This window comes from Tetrao urogallus (genome assembly GCF_951394365.1).
Source record: "Tetrao urogallus genome assembly, chromosome: 7".
Lineage (NCBI taxonomy): Eukaryota > Metazoa > Chordata > Aves > Galliformes > Phasianidae > Tetrao > Tetrao urogallus.
In genome coordinates, this window is record NC_136820.1 from 28,533,942 (window position 1) to 28,553,397 (window position 19,456).

The following is a 19,456-nucleotide window of genomic DNA, read 5'->3' on the forward strand; positions in this document are numbered from 1 at the left end:
ATGAACCCATTTGGTTTTCAGAACCTGAAACGCCCCTGTAGACAGTCATCCCCCTTCCTCCTTCCATCTCTGGCTATAGCCACAAGGACACTACCTGCCCCTCTCCCACCCACCGGATGTAAGCAGTACAGCAGGATGCCACGATTTACACCTCCTTCCTCTGCCACTGCTCCAATAAGTGTTCACAGGGTTTACAACAAACAGGGTTTGTTTGTATTAACAAACAGGGTTTGCTAATCAGATTCATTTCAGTTCACTAAAATCAGCTCCTCTTCCCCTCCATCCTTTTGGCTACTATCCATGTGCAGTTCCTAATCCCTACAACCTATACTGTCATCCCTATGCCCCTGCTGGCCACAGTGCTGCTCAGAGCAGTGCCAAGGAGCTGCTGGCTGGGCAGCACAGCCCTTGCTGGGAGCATGGAGTGGGTATAGAGAATGGTGGGCACAGGGGGGCCAGAGCTGAGGGCTGCCAGTGGGAGCAGGGCATCATAGCCCAGCAATGGAAAACCTGCAGCAGCCACCTACAGATATGACTACTTCTGCTGACTGTAGCTAATGAAGGCTCTCACCACTCGCTGTTAACTAACAGCTCCTCAGGTTCGTATGTTTTTTACAAATACCCACCTAATCTAAGTAAACTCTGTTGCTGTTACAGCAGAGGAGCAGCTGAGTAAATGCCACACCGTGCTGCAGGGTTGATGGATAGACGGGTTTAATCCAAACTTTGTTTTGTATGTGTGCATGCACAGAGGAAATGGAAAATGGTATTAGTGTGACAGCACTCATTTTGCTGCTATTGTTTGAAGTGGCATTTCAATGGCTTCCTGTGCAATTCCAACAAAATCCAATGAAAGCTAAAGGCCATCAGTCCGATTGTATAAAAATCATCTGTGAGAAAGATGGCCTTTTTTTTTTTTTTTCTCCTGGAAATAGAAAATCTGGTGGTTGTTTTTTTCCTACTAGAGGAACCGAAGCTTTATTACAATCACTGCGTTTCACAAGTTTACCCAAAAATGAGGGCATGCTATTAATGGCCATAGTAATAAGATCCTGAAATATAGGAGATGTGTCCCATGGCGATGCCTCACATTGAACCAGGATTCTGTTCGGTTGTTGGGGTAGTTTTGCGTGTGTTTTTGTATGTTTCTGTGTTTTAACTAAAGCAGCTTCTTATTCTTGAGCAACTGGGAGATTTTTGAAGAAAAACAAGAGAAACCATAAAGGTTTTGGGAGGTTGAATTTGCTCCTCTTTCTTGCCTTTGTAGAAAGCAAAATCCTGTCAGAAGCAGCCAGCAATCACGCACGGTACGTGGAACACAGTTTCCCTCGGGGCCTGCATGCCTGCTGGGGTTATCTTCAGGATAAACCAAGCCGTGATGCCTCCTGAGACCCATCCAGAGGTTTCATCCCTTCAGCTCTCGGCGCTTCCAGGCCCCGACGCCGGCTCGTTCTCTAGTGCCCCTGGTGCCGGGGCAGCTGAAGGCGGCCGGCTGTAAGGCGGTATGGCGGAGCCTCGCCGGCTTGCTGCCGCCCCGCGCCCGTCTCGGGCTCCGCCGTACGCGTCCCGGATCCGTCATTAACGGGAAATTCTGTTCTGGCACCGTCCCGTAACACGGCCGTGGAGCCCCGCCAAGCCCCCCGCAGCCCCGGCTAAGCCCCCCCCCCGTCCCCGGGACTCACGCAGGCGCGCGCCCCGCCGCCGACCTGCTGCCCCGTGAATCACCCCTTCTCCTCCCACCACACGCGCAAGGAGGGAGGCGGCCCGGGGAAGCCGTGTCGGCGCATATAAAGCGCTGCCGTCGGGCCGGGCAGCGCTGACCGTTCCCGGGACCTTGCTGCCAGCCGTCCCTCCCGCCCGCCACCGCGACATGGCCGCTGGCCGCCGCCTCCCGCTACCCGCGCTGCTGCTGCCGCTGGCCTGTGCCGCCCTGGCGCCGCGCGGCCTCACAGGTAGGAGCGGGGCGCGGGCGGCGCTCGGGGCCGGGGCCGCCGCCGCGAGGGTGCCCTCAGCCCCGGCCTTGTGTCTCCGCAGAGAAGCAGCGCGCCTGCCTGCTGCCCCCCGACGACGGGCCGTGCCGCGCCCTGGTGCCGCGCTGGTACTACGACAGGTACACGCAGAGCTGCCAGGAGTTCAGCTACGGCGGCTGCCACGGCAACGCCAACAACTTCCTCAGCTACGACGACTGCGAGAAGAGCTGCTGGACCATCAAGAGTGAGTCCGGAGCACCGAGAGCCCCCGGGGTGTGGGGGGCGTTCCTGGGGAGCTGCACCAGCCTGTATGCCGGGAGCTGTGTCAGATTGGAGTGCACGGGATGTACCACCTTCATTAGAATCTTAGTATTATAACAAGCATCTATTTAATGCATTGGATTCCTCCTGTAAAGCTTATCCCACGTTTCTGTGGAGTGCAGGTGCTGGGACAAGCTGGGTCTTGCTACAGCCGGCGCACCCGCACTCAGTGTGCAGTGCTGTGCTGTGGGGACAAGGGCACGAAGGGTTGGTTTTACTGAGGATGCAATGCTGTGCTGTTGGAATGAGGGCATGTAGGGGTGGTTTGACTGACTGTGGAACTGTTTTTGTTGCAGAGGTGCCTAAACTGTGCCGGATGGAGGCTGACACAGGGCCCTGCCGAGGACACATAAGAAGATATGCCTTCAACTTGAGTTCAATGAAGTGTGAGGAGTTCGTCTACGGGGGCTGCTATGGGAACGGCAACAACTTCAAGGACCTGCAGTCCTGTGTGGATCACTGTCTTCCAGAGAAAAGTAACGGTTGTTCCAAATCCTTAATAAACTAGATGGTTTGAAAGCGATATGAAGATGATACTTTATTTGGTATTTTGCTCTAGATACCTGCACAGTGGGTTTTTTTTAAGCACAGTATGTTTCTGTAGCATAGATGCTTATTATTGTCTTCAGGTTGTGGTGTGTGGCTGCTCTCACCTGCCTTTTACTGAGAGCACTCTATTACTCTGATATGGTGACTTCAAATTTGAGCACAGCTACACCCAGCCAGACTCTTGCCTTCTAGTGAACTGTGCACCTGTTAGATGAAGGGCAGTGAGATGGGAGACCTGTGCTGGGGCAGGTGTCTAGGGTGCTGTGGCTGTCATGGTCAGGAAGGTGATATCCTGATATATGCAGAGGTCCTTTTATGAATTCAAGCCTGAGGGATGCTGTTGGGAGTGCTGAAAGCTCCACACCACCTAATTCAACTATCGATGGAAGAGTTTTTGCCTCATCTGGTGTGGCTCTTCCCTGCCTCTCCGTACCAACTTTTAAGAGGAGAGAGGGTAATTATGAGGATGTGACTGTAGACGAATGTTTTCATAAACACCATCTGGTTAATACCTATTGCAGGACAGTGCCTTTGAAGAACAGAGAAATACCAGAATAGTGTTGCTGCCTGTGCTTTATTAGCGCTCAATGAGATAGTTATTTTTGGTTGATGAGAGATTGTCACCATTTCCTTAAGCAAACAGAAAATTATTTTTAATTTCTGTTAGTAAAAAGTCTATAGCAACAGAAGTAAGATTTTGTTAAACATTCTAGTAAGAAATATGGTGAGATTTTGTACTTCTTGCAGCAAGTGGGTAGGATTTATTAGCAAAATTGTAGCAAGGACAGAGTAAATGGTACCTTTCTCACCTACAGAGGTAATTCCACTGGAATTGCTATTGTGTTCCTATAAACATGGAATCAGACTGCTGTCTATCTCCCATGAACATTTCGGCGCTTCCAAAAACAGCACTGCCTTTGGGAAATGAGGATGAATTTCACTTGTGAACTAAGCTTGTTTTCTGGGGCTGCCTGCTGCTTTCTCCAATGTATAACTCATAGGAATAGGATGCAGTAACTCTCTGAAGTCATTGGTAGCACTCATGTCAGTTCAATGGGAGTAATAGGTGTTTAACAACCAAACTGATTGCAGAGTTTTAATATGGTAGGCATAGAGATTATATAAATCATCTCCTTTTTCTTTTTCAAGCTGGCCCCTTGTTATGCTATAGCCCAAAAGATGAAGGATTGTGCTCCTCTTCTGTGCCCCGTTATTACTATGACACCACAAGTAAATCCTGCAAGGAGTTCAAGTACACTGGCTGTGGTGGAAATGCCAACAACTTCGTTACTGAAGTAGATTGCTACAATGTCTGTAGAAAAGGTAAGATTCCTTGGTATTTTGTCAGTCAAAAGCAGATAAACCAATCCATATACCAGTACTAGATGTCCAGTGTGTTCTTTTACTCACCATTTTTTGTATAAATGTATGCTTTCTACAGTTTGGACTCAGTATTCTCAAAGAAAGGGAAAACTGAGATGCAATGCTAAATTGTTCATACAAGAAAAGAGTAATGTGTGGTGGTTATACAATTTTTAATTTTTAAATGAAATGTGGAGAAAGGCACACGAAAAGACATTAATTTAGTAGGGCCCACAAGGAATCAGTATTTAAACGGTTCTAAACACTAATTAAGGTTTTACTTTCTTCCAGATACTTTAAAGTGAGATTAAAGCAAGTTGTGAAATCAATTTACTTTTTTCTTTAGCATCTTTAGCAGCTAACATCCTCTCTTGATTCTCTGCTGCCTGTTCCCATTTCCCATTCCCGTTGCTAAAGATTTCTGCCTCATCACTTGTGTTGAATCTGAGGCCATGGGGGGAAGGGTTGGGATATTTTTTTTTCTTAATGATTTGATATAATGAATAATGAACCAGCTTCTTGTGCTTGTAATTCAAAACTTGTTGTGCTGTTAGCTGCAGTAATATGTCTATACCCACTGTTACAGATCTTATACTCTGATTGATTTGATATGTAAATCTATGAGAGAGAAGCATAATTAATGTAAATCCCCAGAACAGTCAGGAAGCAGACATAGCACAAAACTTAAAAAAAAAAAAAAAAAAAAAAAAAAAAAAAAAATTATCCTAAGGGGGAAAAATTAGGGCTGTCTAACATATACTTCACATTCGAAAAAAACAAAAACAACAACAGAACACCAAAGCCCATCTCTGTTTTAAACATGAAACATTTATAGTGCCCAAGTACAGCTATATTTAAGGTGTGTGGAAGGCTTAAGTCAGTAGAGGATTATCCAGTTCTGGGCTTGAAGTCCATGGCTGTTGAAGCTGGTAGTTGAAGAGCTGTGACTACTGTCTTTGGAAGTAAAAATATTGCCTGCCAGTTACTCATGGCAGTACTATTTCTGTGGCATACCACTCTGACTGTGTCTCTGCCATTCTGGCATTATAAGGGAGATACTAATGGTGTGCTAAGTCTATCAGAGATGCCTATGATTACTTAATTTGCATCTATTACTCTCTGGAAGTGGTAGGGACAGGCTCCAGCCTAACCATGCAAAAAGAGAGGAGGAAGGAAATCACCTGTTCAGCATCTTGCCTTCTGCCCCTGCATACACTCAGCCACATCCACTCTGGGGGCTCTCCTCTACTCCCTCTTCACAGGGAAGAAAGGCATGAAGAAAAGTTATGTCTTGTTATTAGTGCAACAGATAGGAAAACTCAAAGGATTGGTTATAACTTGTGCATTTCAAAATTCAGTAAGGTGTGGTCAACTGAAGCTCATAGTTAAGGGCATAATTAGTGTTAATTAACGTACATATACATTTCTATAGCTTGGGAGTGTACAGCAACATTAAGTAAATCTTTAAGGCAACTTAATCTACTATTCTCCCCTTTCCAAGTTCCCTCCCTGGTATCTTTCCTGTAACCTTTTGGAGTCTGAAGTTGTAATCGGTTAACTTCTCGTATGTATATATGCAACTGCTATTTAACTTGATCTGTAGCTCTTGAAATGACAAGGTACCTGAATAATTTCATTTTAAAAAACTAGAGTAGAAAACAGTTGCAGTCAAAGCAGATGAACAGGAAGCTGGATGCAGGACTCTGTGCAGATAAACAGGCAGTGCGGCAGCAAAGATTTCTCAGTCAGCATTGTCAAGTACTGGCTTTCAGGACTATACTCACATGTTTCGTGTGGCTTTTGTAAGCTCTTCTGGAAATAACCCTGACTGCTGCCTTGGAGCATTCTGCAGCATCTTATGGAAAGCCTGTTCTCTGCAGGAACTCAGATAATTTTACCTTTTTTCCATCTCCCACAGGCACTGGTTATAATTAGATTTTGCCCTTTTGTTGATCAAAGAAATGAAGCAATAGTTTTCTTTTTTCTTTTGCAAGTAGTGTAGAGTGTACTTCCATTCTGGTGCTCCTGTGGGGCAGCTAGAATAGACTTGCATTCTTTCTCAGAAAAAGAACAAACAGCAAAAACAGAAAACAGTGCCATAGTGGATGCACTAGAAACCTTACTGTATGTGAGAATAGAGTGTCCAGAACTCATTTTACAGTTTCTGACATGGCTGTTATTATTGGGTTCAACTGCTTTAACATCATAATAAATAATAAAAAAAATTCCAAACAGTGAAGAGTAATAATAACTTTGTCATTCTGCTTTGCTGACTACTTCCTTTACTTTCTTAGCAGGGAGTCAGAAACCAACCATCAACAAGCCAAGAAATCTACTCCGCAGAAAAATGATGAGAAAACTGATCAAAAAGCCTCAGACACATAACCTGAAGTCTTAAATCTAATGTCCTTTGAGTGTTTGAAACACTTTGACTCTTTTTTTTTTTTTGTATTATAGTTTCCACAGATTTATACGTTGACATATAGTTCTGTCTTTCAGAACTGCTTGTTTTCCAACTTACTTTTTATAAAGGAGTGCGTTTAATAGAAGCAGAATGAACCTAATTATGGTTCTTCTACTCTGTTGTATTCACAGTAATACTTTGCCAGACATTTAGATTTCCATGTTTTTATGGGGGAATATTACTACTGCCTTGGGAGAATATTTCAGCTGTTAAAATCAGTTAAGACTTGAAAAAAGTTGTCTTAGTTACACTAAGGAGAATACAAAACAAAGTCTCTGCAATGGAATTTTTTCTGTTTATACATCTTCTGCTTGCTAAAGAAGATGTGTGAAGAGAAGTGTGTTCAGAGGTTCATAGCTCTGCCATTTCACATATTTTGACACTGTCTTTACAGTCTTTACCCTTTACAGTCGCACTGATAGTCAAAACCTTTCAGCCATTGTAACAAGAAATATAAACATAAATCTGGTTCATCCCACAAAAGAGAATTGGGATTAGGGATATTATGCCAAATACTCCGACAAAAACAATGAGTAACCTGCTTGAGTATTAAAAGGAAAATGTAGATGTTACTTAGTTGAAATTTCAAACACCATGACAAAGTCATGCTCCAGATTCTCTTGTGACAGAAATCAGCGTTTTTCTTCTTTTTTTTTTTTTTTTTAATTAAACACACTGAACATATCTGTTGAGGGTCTTGATAGCAATGTCTGTGGGATGTGCTAAAAAAAACCCAGAAGCTTCTGCAAATCTCACATAATCTGAGGCACTGTTGTATTTCTTATGTTAGATTATGCCTGTGGCAATAATATTGCACTTTTATGTTTTGTGTTTGAGCCATGTCTGAATTTCAATTCATTTCACCTACAACGTTTTCTAATATGGATTGATATGTAATATTAATAAAATTTTTTGAAGAACAGCTTGTTTTCTTTCATATGATTCTGTTAATTACCCTGAATGACTTGCATGCACCAATATGTGTTATGGAACCTATTATCTACTAATTATGACTAGTAGAGTTTAGTTGTCTCTTATTTCCTTATGCTGAAGTCTTCATGTGGAGAAAGCCATCAGACTGCACTGGTGTCATTCATTCGTGGTAGCTTTTATGGCTCAGTTGGCTCCATTAGGAGCTGCTGTGGAAGGAAGGGCTGCTTGTCTCAGATATCTGCTGCTGGCTGTCCTGTCTGATGCTATGCTGCCCGATTAGCATTTGTAAGGATGGTGGGCTGACATGTAAAATTCCTTTTTGTTCCAGCTAGAAGGTTTCAGGTGCCTGCTTTATCTCCATTTCAGTGAGGAATGTGGTAGGAAAACTAGCCAAGATTTTTTTTCATTCTGATTTTTCTCTCACCCCTGTGCTTGCAACTGAAGCAGTAAACTGCTTGCTGTAGTCTTCCTACCACACTATTTCTGTTACTTAGTCTCAAAAGAAACCACCTTATTCCAGTGGATCTTTCATCCCAGCCATCTCCTGTGACTCAAACCTGAGCTGAGGTGAATCTGGGGTGTGCTGGCACTGCCAGGATTTCAGCTGGGGCTGCTCTGGCCTAGGGAGTTATTACAGCTCCCTAGGCAAGATGAAACACACTGTCCAATGGACACTGCCCCCATCCCTTTCCTCAGATTGTGAATTTTGGCTGCTTCTGGCACAGGCAGCTCTGTCTCCCTCTGAATGCCCGGTACTATGGCATGTGAGGCCCCAGCTGCATTTGTTATGGCTTGCAGACTGAGTTGGAAAAAGAAGCTCATTTCAGAAGTTGTAATTCAGTTTAACTGCCTCTGCAGTATAGATCTCCCTGTGCTCTTTCTTTCCATGCAGGAAACATTCAAAGTCCAAGGGCCTGTTTCTAGGCTACTCCATGAAATATCAGAGGCTTAGGTTTGAATCTCCTACCTACCTACTACCAAATATTTTAATCAAATCATTTTTTATTCTTGCAAGGTTCCCTAATAGTGCAAGATAACGGCTGTGTAAATTTCTTTCAGCCTCTCTTCTACTATTCTACCTAATAAAAATTGTACTTTCTTTTCAGGTAAATGCCTTAAACTCTCTCTCTCTCTCTTTTTTTTTTTTTTTTTTAAGAATTTCAAAAATTTCAGCTGCCAATGTGCTGCCTTGTTTGATGTGCTTAAGTTACTCTGGTATCCCTCCAGCCTCCTGCTGTGCCTTTGACTAACCTAAATAATTCCCTATTATCTGTAGCATTTTATATGACTCATGATTTACTTCCTTTTTCAGCTTGCTGATGAAACAACAATGGCCCAAGGTTGGGTCAACTGTTAGCATTTTGCCACGTTGAAAATTAATGCTGCTCACACCATCCTGCAAATTAACTTTTATTATAGTAGCCAGTGTCCAGCAGCTGCTATAGTGTGTCACAGCGCAAATTTCTGCTGCAGAGGAGGGAAGCAGTGATTATAATCAGTTGGGTTCATCTTGTCTTGCGCAGGTAGACTTCCACGGAAGCTCATGACTAATGATTTACTTGGGACAGTCATACCTGCTGCTTAACAGCAGCTGCTGAAATAAGCTGATTTGACGAAATGCCATTGCAAATATGATCACTGATCTTTAACTTTCCTTTGCAATCCACAATTCTGGTTCTTTTCTTAGTGGTATCTTGTGAAGAAGTGCATCAAAATTCCATAAAAAAGAAAATTTGCATTGATTCTTTATCCTTAGTCTGTGGCAACACTCAGGGAATGGCTTTGAAAAGTATTCCAGGAAGAGAGGAGTCTCTTCATCTTTGTATGTCAGTAGAACTTTAAATGTCAAAAAGAGAAAAAAAATCCATGTGGAAATATGTTTTTTTTACTGATAGGCTGGATGATGGCAGGCTAAATTTCAGTATGTCTCATTTTGACAGTGACAGCCCTAATAAATGACTTTCTCACAATTACATACATCAAGATCAAAATGGCAGTCAGTTGCCGTGTTGCTGGAGTTGGATTTCCTACTGCCAGAAATGTCTCCATTCTTCTATTGATCCTTCAGCTGAGGAGATGGAAAATGTGGAATGTTTTAACAAACAGTTGTTCACTACACACAGTGGGCCAAAAAAAAAAAATCTGTGAACTTGCATCTCAATCAGAGGTGACAGATTTGATCCCTAAGCTTAAGGTCAGCCATATGCTGAGAGCAACTCTCTGTTATCCAAGCAGTGACCAGAAATCTGTTGCACTACATAAATGTACTGCAGCTGTTGTGCAAAACTGCAAGAACCACAACACAAGTGTGCCAGAATTATTGGGTATTTACATTAATGTTACTGAAAGCAAAATCTACCTCATTATCTTTCTAGAAAGCTTTGTATTATTATGTATAACTATGTTGGTAATTAGCTCAGAGATACTTGCTTCTGTTGAAGCAAACCTTTTTTTTTATGGAGGTCCTGTATAGTAACATCTATCATCTAATAAATTACTTAATTGCTGAGATGTATTAATCATAATATATAAAGCCTAATGAACAGCTGTGATATTAAAAAATCCAAGTAAACAAGAAGTCTGAAAGTGTGATGCTTGTGATATTAGGCAACTGATGTGATCATAAGCTGTGGTCGTCAAGCTTGTGAGTATACAGCAATATTAACACTTATTTTTTCTCATGCTCAATCCTCAATGAAGGCCTTACTACATTAACTATGGGTAAAATTCTCTAACAGAGCTGGCAGCAGAGTTACAACTTTTTTGCTTGGTGAGCTTTCTGCGTGGTGAGGTATTGCTTGCTTAGTGAAGTGCAGCAGCTTTTCTATGAGGCCAGTGCCCAATTTAGATTTTTTAAAGCTTAATACGGAGCATAGTACTAAAACTCATAGCAACTTACAAATGCTTATGAGTGCTACTCTCTCTGGGATATTTTTTTCTGAGTGTGGGAAGCCAGATAAAGAGGATAAATTACACTAATAAAAGCTACTTAAATAGTCAAGAGAGCAAGTGTGAAAAATATACCTCGTTATAGAGCTTCCTATTATTGTAGTAGTTTTCAATAAGCAGAAATCTTGATTTTTTTAGCAGTGTCAAAAAAAACGTACTGTATAAAAATGCATCCAGAAGAAAGCAGCAAGACTAGCAAGAGCTTCTGAGTTTTTTCTTTTTTTCTAGCAAGACATTTTCTCATTTTTTTTCTCTCTGAAAGCAGGAAGAAGTCAGATGAGAAAAACAGTGATGACAAATGGTATTTATTGCTCTCCCCGGGACATGAGCTGCCATGCTGGAGTACAAGGAGTCTGCACAGCTCCCACTCTGCCAGCCAGAGGGACACTCCCATGATTTCAACAGGACCTGAGGAGAGTCCAAGCATTGCAACAACCTCCTTCAGCTTCAGGACAGTGGTCTAGCACTGAGCAGTGTTCTCTGAACTGCAGCAGCAGGTGTACCTGCTTTAGAATCATATAATCACAGAAAGACTTGGGTTTATCTTAAGATTATTTTAAGATTGTCTTACTTAGATTATCCAGTTCCAACCCCTTGCTGTGCGCAGTGTTGCTGCTCACAAAATCAGGCTCCCCAGGATCCCATACAACCTGTTCTTGAGCACGGCCAGGGATGGGGAATCCACAGTCTCTCTGGGCAGCAGTGCCAGTGCCTCATCACTCTCTGAGTAAAGAATTTCTTCCTATTATCTGACCTAAATTTCCCCAAGTCCTTCTTGGCAGGGCTGCTCTCTTTCAGTTCTTCTCCCATTATGTATACATATCTGGGATCGCCTTAACCCAAGTGCAAAACCTCGCACTTGGCCTTGCTGAACCTCATTAAATTCACATGGGCCCATTTTTCAAGCATGTCTAGGTCCCTGTGAATGGCACCCCTTCCTTCTTTTTATCAGATTTATCAGCAGTTTTATCAGCTGCACAACTCAGCTTGGTGTCATCTGCAAACTTGCTGAGAATGCACCAGATCCCATTGCCTATGTCACTGATAAAGATGTAAAAGAGTAACAGTGCCAAGACAGGTGGTGTGGGGTGCACTACACATCACCAGCCTCCACCTGGACACGCAGCTGTTGGAAACAACACTCTGGCTGTGACCGTCCAACCAATTCCTTACCCACCAAATAGTCCACCCTTCAAACTCATGTCTCTCCTATTTAGAGATAAGGATGTGGTGTGGGACCAGCATGAGGCACTTTACCTGTGTTCTTCAATTCTTATCCCTCGGTGCAAGCCAATGAGCAAAAATCCCAGCAAAAATATTCCCTACTTTTATTTCAGTGCCCACACTAGTGTTGGATGCTTGATATCAGTGACTGTGTGCTCTGGTGAAGCAATAGGTCTCTCTCCTTTTCGAAAGTACTCACTAATTCATTGCTTTACTCCAGTGTGTCTCCACATAAGATAGGCATTGAAATTTCTCTGAAGCCTATTATAGGAAAACATTGAAAAATATCTGTCCTAATATTAAAGGCATTGATTTGACTAGGTTTTATTAGGAGTTGCTCTTTGCAACTTTGAAAGAACTGGACTTTAGTATCATTTTCAAGACCCTCTTCTGTCAAAATATAAAGCGATAATGAGGTAAAGTGAGACTGATTTATCTTGAAGAAGGAATTTTAAAATCTTCTTAGTTAGACTTAGAGTCATTGGATAGCTTGGATGTTCTTCCTTGAGACGTATTAAGTGCTACTGTAAACCTAATCCACATGTCATTTTCATACTGGCAATTAAACTGTGCTCCTTAACTGATCTCATGGCATTTTTGCATCCTTTTATTGTTAACTAGACTAAGCTGTGATGAAAGAAAACTGTACAGTGTGAATTAGAATAAATCTTAATTTCCACAGAACTATTTAAAGTTGCAGCACCTGGAAAATGTAAAAGCAGCGGTGAAGTAAAACCTGTTTTTGTTTTTTTTTTTTGTTTTGTTTTTGTTTGTTTGTTTGTTTGTTTTGTGAATTTTGAATCTTTTTTCAAACTGAGACTGGGAAAAAGATCACAGACTGCACTCTGTGGTTATGCTGATGGAAAGCTGCTCTCATCTCCAGATGTACAACAAAGCAGATTTTTGTAAACCTATTGAAATGGAGCTGGCAAAGCATTGTCAAACTCTTACTGCCTTGGTTTCGAGCAGACACCTGTACTTAATGGTCCCATTGCCAGCAGACAGAATTGTGCCTTTAAATGTGATAGCAAGCACCCAACAGAGTTCAGAATTGAGATTTTATCCATGGCAAATTGCAGGACCCCATGGAAAGCAGCTCAGGGGGCTCCAAAAGAGAGGCAGGGCATGTTTCCAACACTTGTAAAAGGTAAATGAGCAGAATATAAAACTATAACGACTCTTACAGGCTCAAGAGATGTCTAGAGGTGTGTTGTGTGCTGATGCTGGTGCCTTTGCTGGTAAATCTTCATCTGGGAAAGAGGAGTGAGGGACTGGAGTGGCTCAGCAGACTTCTGCTGTACAGTGGCAGTTCCTGCTGCAGTGCTCCTGAATGCAGCATCTTGCTCTGTGGGAATTAGCTGGGTTGGAGCAGATGATATGCGGAGTTTGAATTTATCTTAAGTGAAGAGTAACATAGTACCAGAAATGCAAATCAATTCTCTGAGGACACAGCCAAGAAACTAGGGGCCAAGCTGAGTCTAGGCACCCAGGGTTCTTCCCATCACCACTGTTGGGGGAAATCCCTGTTCCCAGCATGAATCACAGACCTTACTGGGTTTGGGGAGGATGCTGGAGCCAGTGCTGGGCACAGCTGGGTAGCAAATCCCAGCCGGGCAGGGACAGTGCTGGTGTAATCGCTCCAGGCTGGAATAGGGAAATGACTGTGGGCAGAGGGAGAGCCTGAGGACCAAGATGTACTTACATCCTTCAGCATTACAAGATGACCTTTTTGGCCATACAGCAGTATTACAGCACTACCATGCATCAGCTCATGCAAAAAGAAATAGGAAATGGAAACAGCTCTCTGTCCTCTCAGGTGGATCACATACTATTAACAGACCTTCGAACATCACTGTTGTTGTCAGCAGCAGCCTAAGAGTAACACTTTTCTCCAACTTTTCTCTTTTTTTTTTAATCCAAAATCATTAAAAATAAAGAATATTTTTTTTTCTAGCTGATGAAATGTCTCAGTAGCACTGGAGCGAATGCCCATAAAGCACAGCAAAGTGCAACTTCCATACTTTCTCTACTGCTGAATGATTGTGACAGCTCTTCCTCTATTATGGCATTTGAACTAAGCACATGTAAAGAGAAGTTGTAATGCAAAAGTAAATACATGAAATACCCAGGAATAGGATGCATTATGACTAGCATTCATTTGCTGTTTTAAATCCTGTTCATATTTTCTTTCAGACTCTTGGATGGTCATGCTCCAAAAGATGATTTGGACTCAATTTTTCTGTTTGCTTTGGTCATTAAGTTTCCATTTAGCAGTCATTCAATTTGCAGGAATAAAAAAGGTTATTTTCATAACCAACAACTCAACAACTCTGAAAACTGTTTTGTCTCAGAGAGACCTTAATGGAACATATTTAGTCTCTACAATGTCCCCTTCACCAGCAAAGCTGTCATTTCCTTGGTTTTAGTGATAAGGGAGAACCAAATGAAGGTCACAAGGAAAGCAGCTGCGCATGCTGTATCTGCAGAGAGTGCTGGCCGCACTGAAGTTGGAAAAATTGGAACTAGAAAAGATTGGGAAACAAAGACCACATTTACAGAAGTGTTTGGTTATTGGTACGTAGCTACCCAACTCCAATTGATAGAGTGGGAATTTCCCAGACACTTCAAAAAACGTCTAGGGCACCTTATCTCTGCCCCTAGACATATATTTATATCTCTATTTATTGAGGCAAATAGCTTCAAAAATCTGTCTACACCTTTCATTTTCTGAATACCAGGTTGTTTGTGGCTCATTCAATTGTCCTGCTCAGAACTGTGCACGTTGGTGTGGCCCAGCATTCACACTCCTTCCCTACTTGTGTGCCAGCTGCCAGGATCCCACGACACTCAGCTGAGTGGGTTAGAGGACCAAAGACATGCACAATTCGACCCACTGATGGGCAACTGCCTGGAAGTAGAAAAATGAAAACCAAGAAAATAGGTGAAAATATACATGGACATATAAATGCTTGACTTAGTGTAGCTGCTTAGGTGACCAGCAGAGTCCTGGACCAGACCCTACTCCCTGCTGGTTCCTTCTGCCTTTGAATGAATGAACTGAAGTTGGTGAATTTTCTGCTATTAAAATTTTCTCCAAAGCATAACTGATTTAAATAAAGACAAAAATATATCCTTAAATTTCCTTAAATGCTGCAGTATGAGAAGATATCAAGACATGAACCACCTGTGGTCTCAGTTTTGCAAACCAGAAACCTGTCTGACATTTTGAGCAATCAAAACCACACCCTATTCCATTTGGCTCTGATTTATTGACTAAAAAGCTCTCATATCATTCCCTCCCTCCATGGTTGCTGGTACTAACTACAGTTCCAGATAACATGAAAGAAAATTTGCTCTGCCAAAGATGGCTGTGGTTACCATTGTAATTTTCTAACATGGTTATCATTTTCACATTTCCACTTTCTGTGTTCCCCAGTCCAGAGATGAATCATACATAGGAAGAAAAAAAAAAGTGCTCATATTAAATTGGTTTCAGAACATTAAGAAAAAAACATCCACCGCACCCTGTGATTAATTCATTAATCCATCTTTCAAAACAAGTAATCTAATTAGCTTGCAAACAAGAACATGACGCACACGTGGCTCTTCAAATGGTGTTGACATACTGAATAGCTCAGATTCCTGAGATACACGGCCTTTCACTTGATGCTTCGAGTTCCTGTAAGACCCTGGCCAAAATGCTTCTCCACTCAAACATTACTGGATGCAGGACATGGAATGCACTCATCTCCAATGCCAGGTCACACAGAATAGGTCTCATCATTTGGAGAAAACTGAAATTACAAGTGCTTCTAACCAGCAATCCTAAGCTGTTTTGGAAATAGGAAGATTTTTAAAGACCTGGGAGTTATCTTTTGGCCTTTTCATAAGCACTAAAAGTCAACCAAATTTCAACAGCTCATGCATATAGATACATCTTTATACACTAAAGAGAAGGTCTGAAGAAGTAGACTGACCAGCGAAGAATGCAAAGAGAAGTCTGTTAGCTCTGTTATGAATGCTATGCTGTGGCAAGAGGTCACAAAGTATAAAGAAAGGGTGGTGGTGGTGTGCGGCAGACTGAAGCTGAAAGTCATGTATACCTATCATCCAATTAGAAGCCAATCCAGAAAAAAGTACCCGGCAAAATATTGCTCTTCTATTCTTAATGATACAATTAGCTTTAAATAATTCAGGAAATGCAACCACAATAAACAGGCTTGTAGGTTTTTAGTCTTTCATTTTTAAGTATTTTTACTTTTTTTTTTTTCATGTTTATGTCTATATTGTCATGTCATAAAATGAGATTTTTGTGAGAATGTGATAGCTGTCAAGGTCTCTGTCCTTTTGGCTAATGGAGTTGATACAGCACCTAATTCATCCTTGATGTCATCCAACAAGGAAGACTTTATTTTCTGTTACTGACTTCCTGATTTTTCACAAACATTCTTTTGGGGACAAATTATAATATTACTGGAAAACATTTCTCAATCATCTTTCAAAGTTTAACCCAAAAAAGAATTAAATGCTAGCTATACTGTTCACTACCATCTTTATCCTGGAAATCTCTAGGGAACTCAGCCAGTTTCTGAGAACTCAATTAATTAACTGCTGAAAAAAAGGAGGAAGTTGTAAATGTGAAGATGAAAACAAGGAAGGCGAATGACTACCACATTGACCTGAGTCTAACAAGATGTCTTTTGGTACACCTAATACTTGGTCAGTGGCTTAGATGGGTGGAGATTGACATGGGAAAATACATATATACCTTACATGTTGTGTAATGGTTCTTGCACTAGTTCCTTTTGTATAAGCTGAATCAGAAGGCCTTTTTGGGGTGGCTTTGTAGCAGATTGCGGGAAAGGCCAGAGATTTGGGTTCATGTGGATGCAGTCATGCAAATAAAGGAGCAGGAAGGTTAATGGGTACACTGACATTTGCCAGTGATCAACCTAAGAGTAAACCACAGACTGGCAGAATTCATCCTACGAATGCCACCCTACAAATGCCACCCTTAAGAACTTCCAAGAATTCAGTCTCAGATCAACCAGCACACTCAGAAAATGTGAAGTGTAGGCCTAATAAGCACCACTGTCTGTTAAAAACAGAATTTCTGTCCTCTGTAAAGTTTGAAGTTCTTTTGAATTTCAAATATTTTCCTCCATTGTTGGTCTGGAGCAAAAGGAAAAAAAAAAGTAGAAATATCAGACTTATAATGAAAAACTACTTTTGTAAGATTTAATTACATTTCAAATGTATCATTTTTACCAAAAGAAGTATAAGAGTAGTCAAGTCAAAACAAAATATGATGGATGTCAGAAAATTGCTTTCCTCTTTCCTCCTCTAATGCTGTTGACAGAAACATGTTCTCACAAAGCAGTCTCAGTCAGACTGATATCCCCAACATAAAGGTTTTTCCTTTTGTAACTGTGTGGCCAAGCCTAGTCAGACACTTCATGTATATCTTGTTCATCTGTACTTATCACATCAATGAGAAATACTGGAATCCTGGCAGGTGAAAAATCAGTATGAGTATTTGACTGAGAAGACCATGAAAAAATACAGACACAAACAGATGTTACATCATTTGAAGTTCTACAAAGCCTAGGAGTCCTTTCAGGATGTAAATTCAGTGTAGTAGTTTGTGATGCTTAATCTTCAAATGAGTTTCCATTTTGAGGCAGAGATTCAGTGGATAATGGAGCAGTACAGACAAAAAATGTCTTACAACCAAATACCAGCCCAAAAAGCTCTGCGCAAATGCACCAAGGCTACTTCTGTCCTGAAATGACTTTGAAACAACTATAAAGCTGCATTTGCTTGACACTGCACCTGAGCTAAGAAATCTTATCAAAACTTGAAGGCACAATCTCCCAGATGAGGGTTCTTGAATCTTATTATGCTCCTCTATGAATGAGATTCTTTCATGACCACTTTGCAGAGCAGAAAGGAGTCATTTCCTGCAGGCCAGCTAGACACATAGCTCTCATGAAGTTAAAAAAAAGTTACTTACATCTTAGAAGACTTGACTAATTTGCCTAAAACAGCACAAAAATATGGTCATAGCAGGCAAACTTCATCTTGGATTACTGAAATCCTAGAAAATCCTGTGAAACAGGCTTCCCAAGCTCCATATGAACAAGGCAGTAATTAAATCCCAGATAGGGCAGTGACATGGAGTGGGTTCTCTCTGAAATGCTGACCACCATATGACCTCATTCTGGAAGGGCTGTATCCCCGTTGATGTAACCCTCATGTCTACAGGTGCATAGCAACATCTTGCCCAGAGATTATACTTTGTGTTGTTATCAACTTCTTTTGGGAATCATTATTGGCAAGTCAGGACTATGGCTGAAGCAGGTGGTCTAAAAGCCCATCTAGGATTAAGTTCCTGTATTGAAGACAGAGGGAAGACCTGGCACTACTTTGGATACACATGGTATCTTTCACTGTCATACAGTATTAGCTATATCTGCCTTCTCACTGGCAGACTCAGCTAGCCAAATAATTTGATTCTGGTCTCCTAGAGGATCTCATAATACATACAAGGCTTTATTTGCCCCCTCCCCCTAGCCAGTGTCACCTCTACCTCAGGTATTTTCAGCCAGTGACCTTTGGAAAACAAAATAAACAAGAAGCCCTCTTCTTTAAGAGAGCCATATCATCCTCCAATAACTGCACTGTCCAAGCATCAGTGAGAAGTCTAGCACAAATACAGCAAATACCTCAAGTAACACAAAAAAAGAATTACAGCAGTTGTAACAGCAGTTATAACTGCTGTACAAGTCCTTTGGTGTCTTGGCTGCCTCAAGGCACAGCTCTCTGCCTTGCTTACTGTTTTGGGCACACTCTGCCCATGCCCTAAGCAAACTCAACAAATGGCAGCTCAGCATAGGAATAATTGTATTAGTGCTAAAACCAATAACTAATTTGAGACACTGTGTTTTTTGGCATTAGGTGGTGTTGTGCTCATGCGTGAGAGATGAGTCACATCCAAAAAAATCACAGCACAGGCCAGACAAAGATGATCTGCAGAAATCAAGATGGATACATTTTTACTTTATTTTGTCATGTGTTTTCTATTTCCATCTTCAATGTTAATACAATTTTATTTGATACTCAATGTGCTCACACACATTTTTTATGCTCTATGTTGAGTATTTGTATTCTTTTCCTTAAACTTGTAAGTTTCAGTGTCTGCCATAAAGGAAAGTATTGTAGCAGTATTTGGCATACGTATCTTGGACCCATTCTCATACCTCAGAAGTGTTTCAAAAATTAAAATCCTGCCACCATTTACAAGCTGCAGATATAACCATAACCATTTTGCCAAATGTGCTTGGCAGTTTGTATTGCACAAGGATAACCTTTTATATGGCCCCTAAAAGTTTGTCAACTAAAAAATAGATATACAGAACACAAGTTATACAGAGTAATACGTACATTTAATGAGCTTGCTTTAATTCCTCTTTCTAATACTATATAAATTGCTCTGAAGTAATGTCTCCTGTTTATTTCTATGGAAACTATAACAGACACAAAGAGCTTAGTAACAATGTTTGATCAAACAAATTCTCAACTACAAATCACTTCAACATAGGCAATCACGAGCCAGTTCGCACAAATGAGGTGGTTGAGATACTCTTCATTTCATGATGTGGCAGCTGTGCATGACCATTCAGAA

At 41.4% G+C, this 19,456-nt stretch overlaps 1 protein-coding gene across 1 annotated transcript; it reads left to right on the forward strand.

Annotated features, from left to right (window-relative positions):
- Window positions 1-1,763: 1,763 nt before the first annotated feature.
- Window positions 1,764-6,600, forward strand: TFPI2 (tissue factor pathway inhibitor 2; the record flags this gene model as incomplete). Its single annotated transcript, XM_079538389.1, has 5 exons — window positions 1,764-1,952; window positions 2,035-2,214; window positions 2,588-2,767; window positions 3,990-4,163; window positions 6,497-6,600. The coding sequence occupies exons 1-5, from the start codon at window positions 1,871-1,873 to the stop codon at window positions 6,598-6,600; spliced, it is 720 nt and encodes a 239-aa protein (XP_079394515.1). The 5' UTR covers window positions 1,764-1,870.
- Between the last annotated feature and the right edge of the window lie 12,856 nt (window positions 6,601-19,456).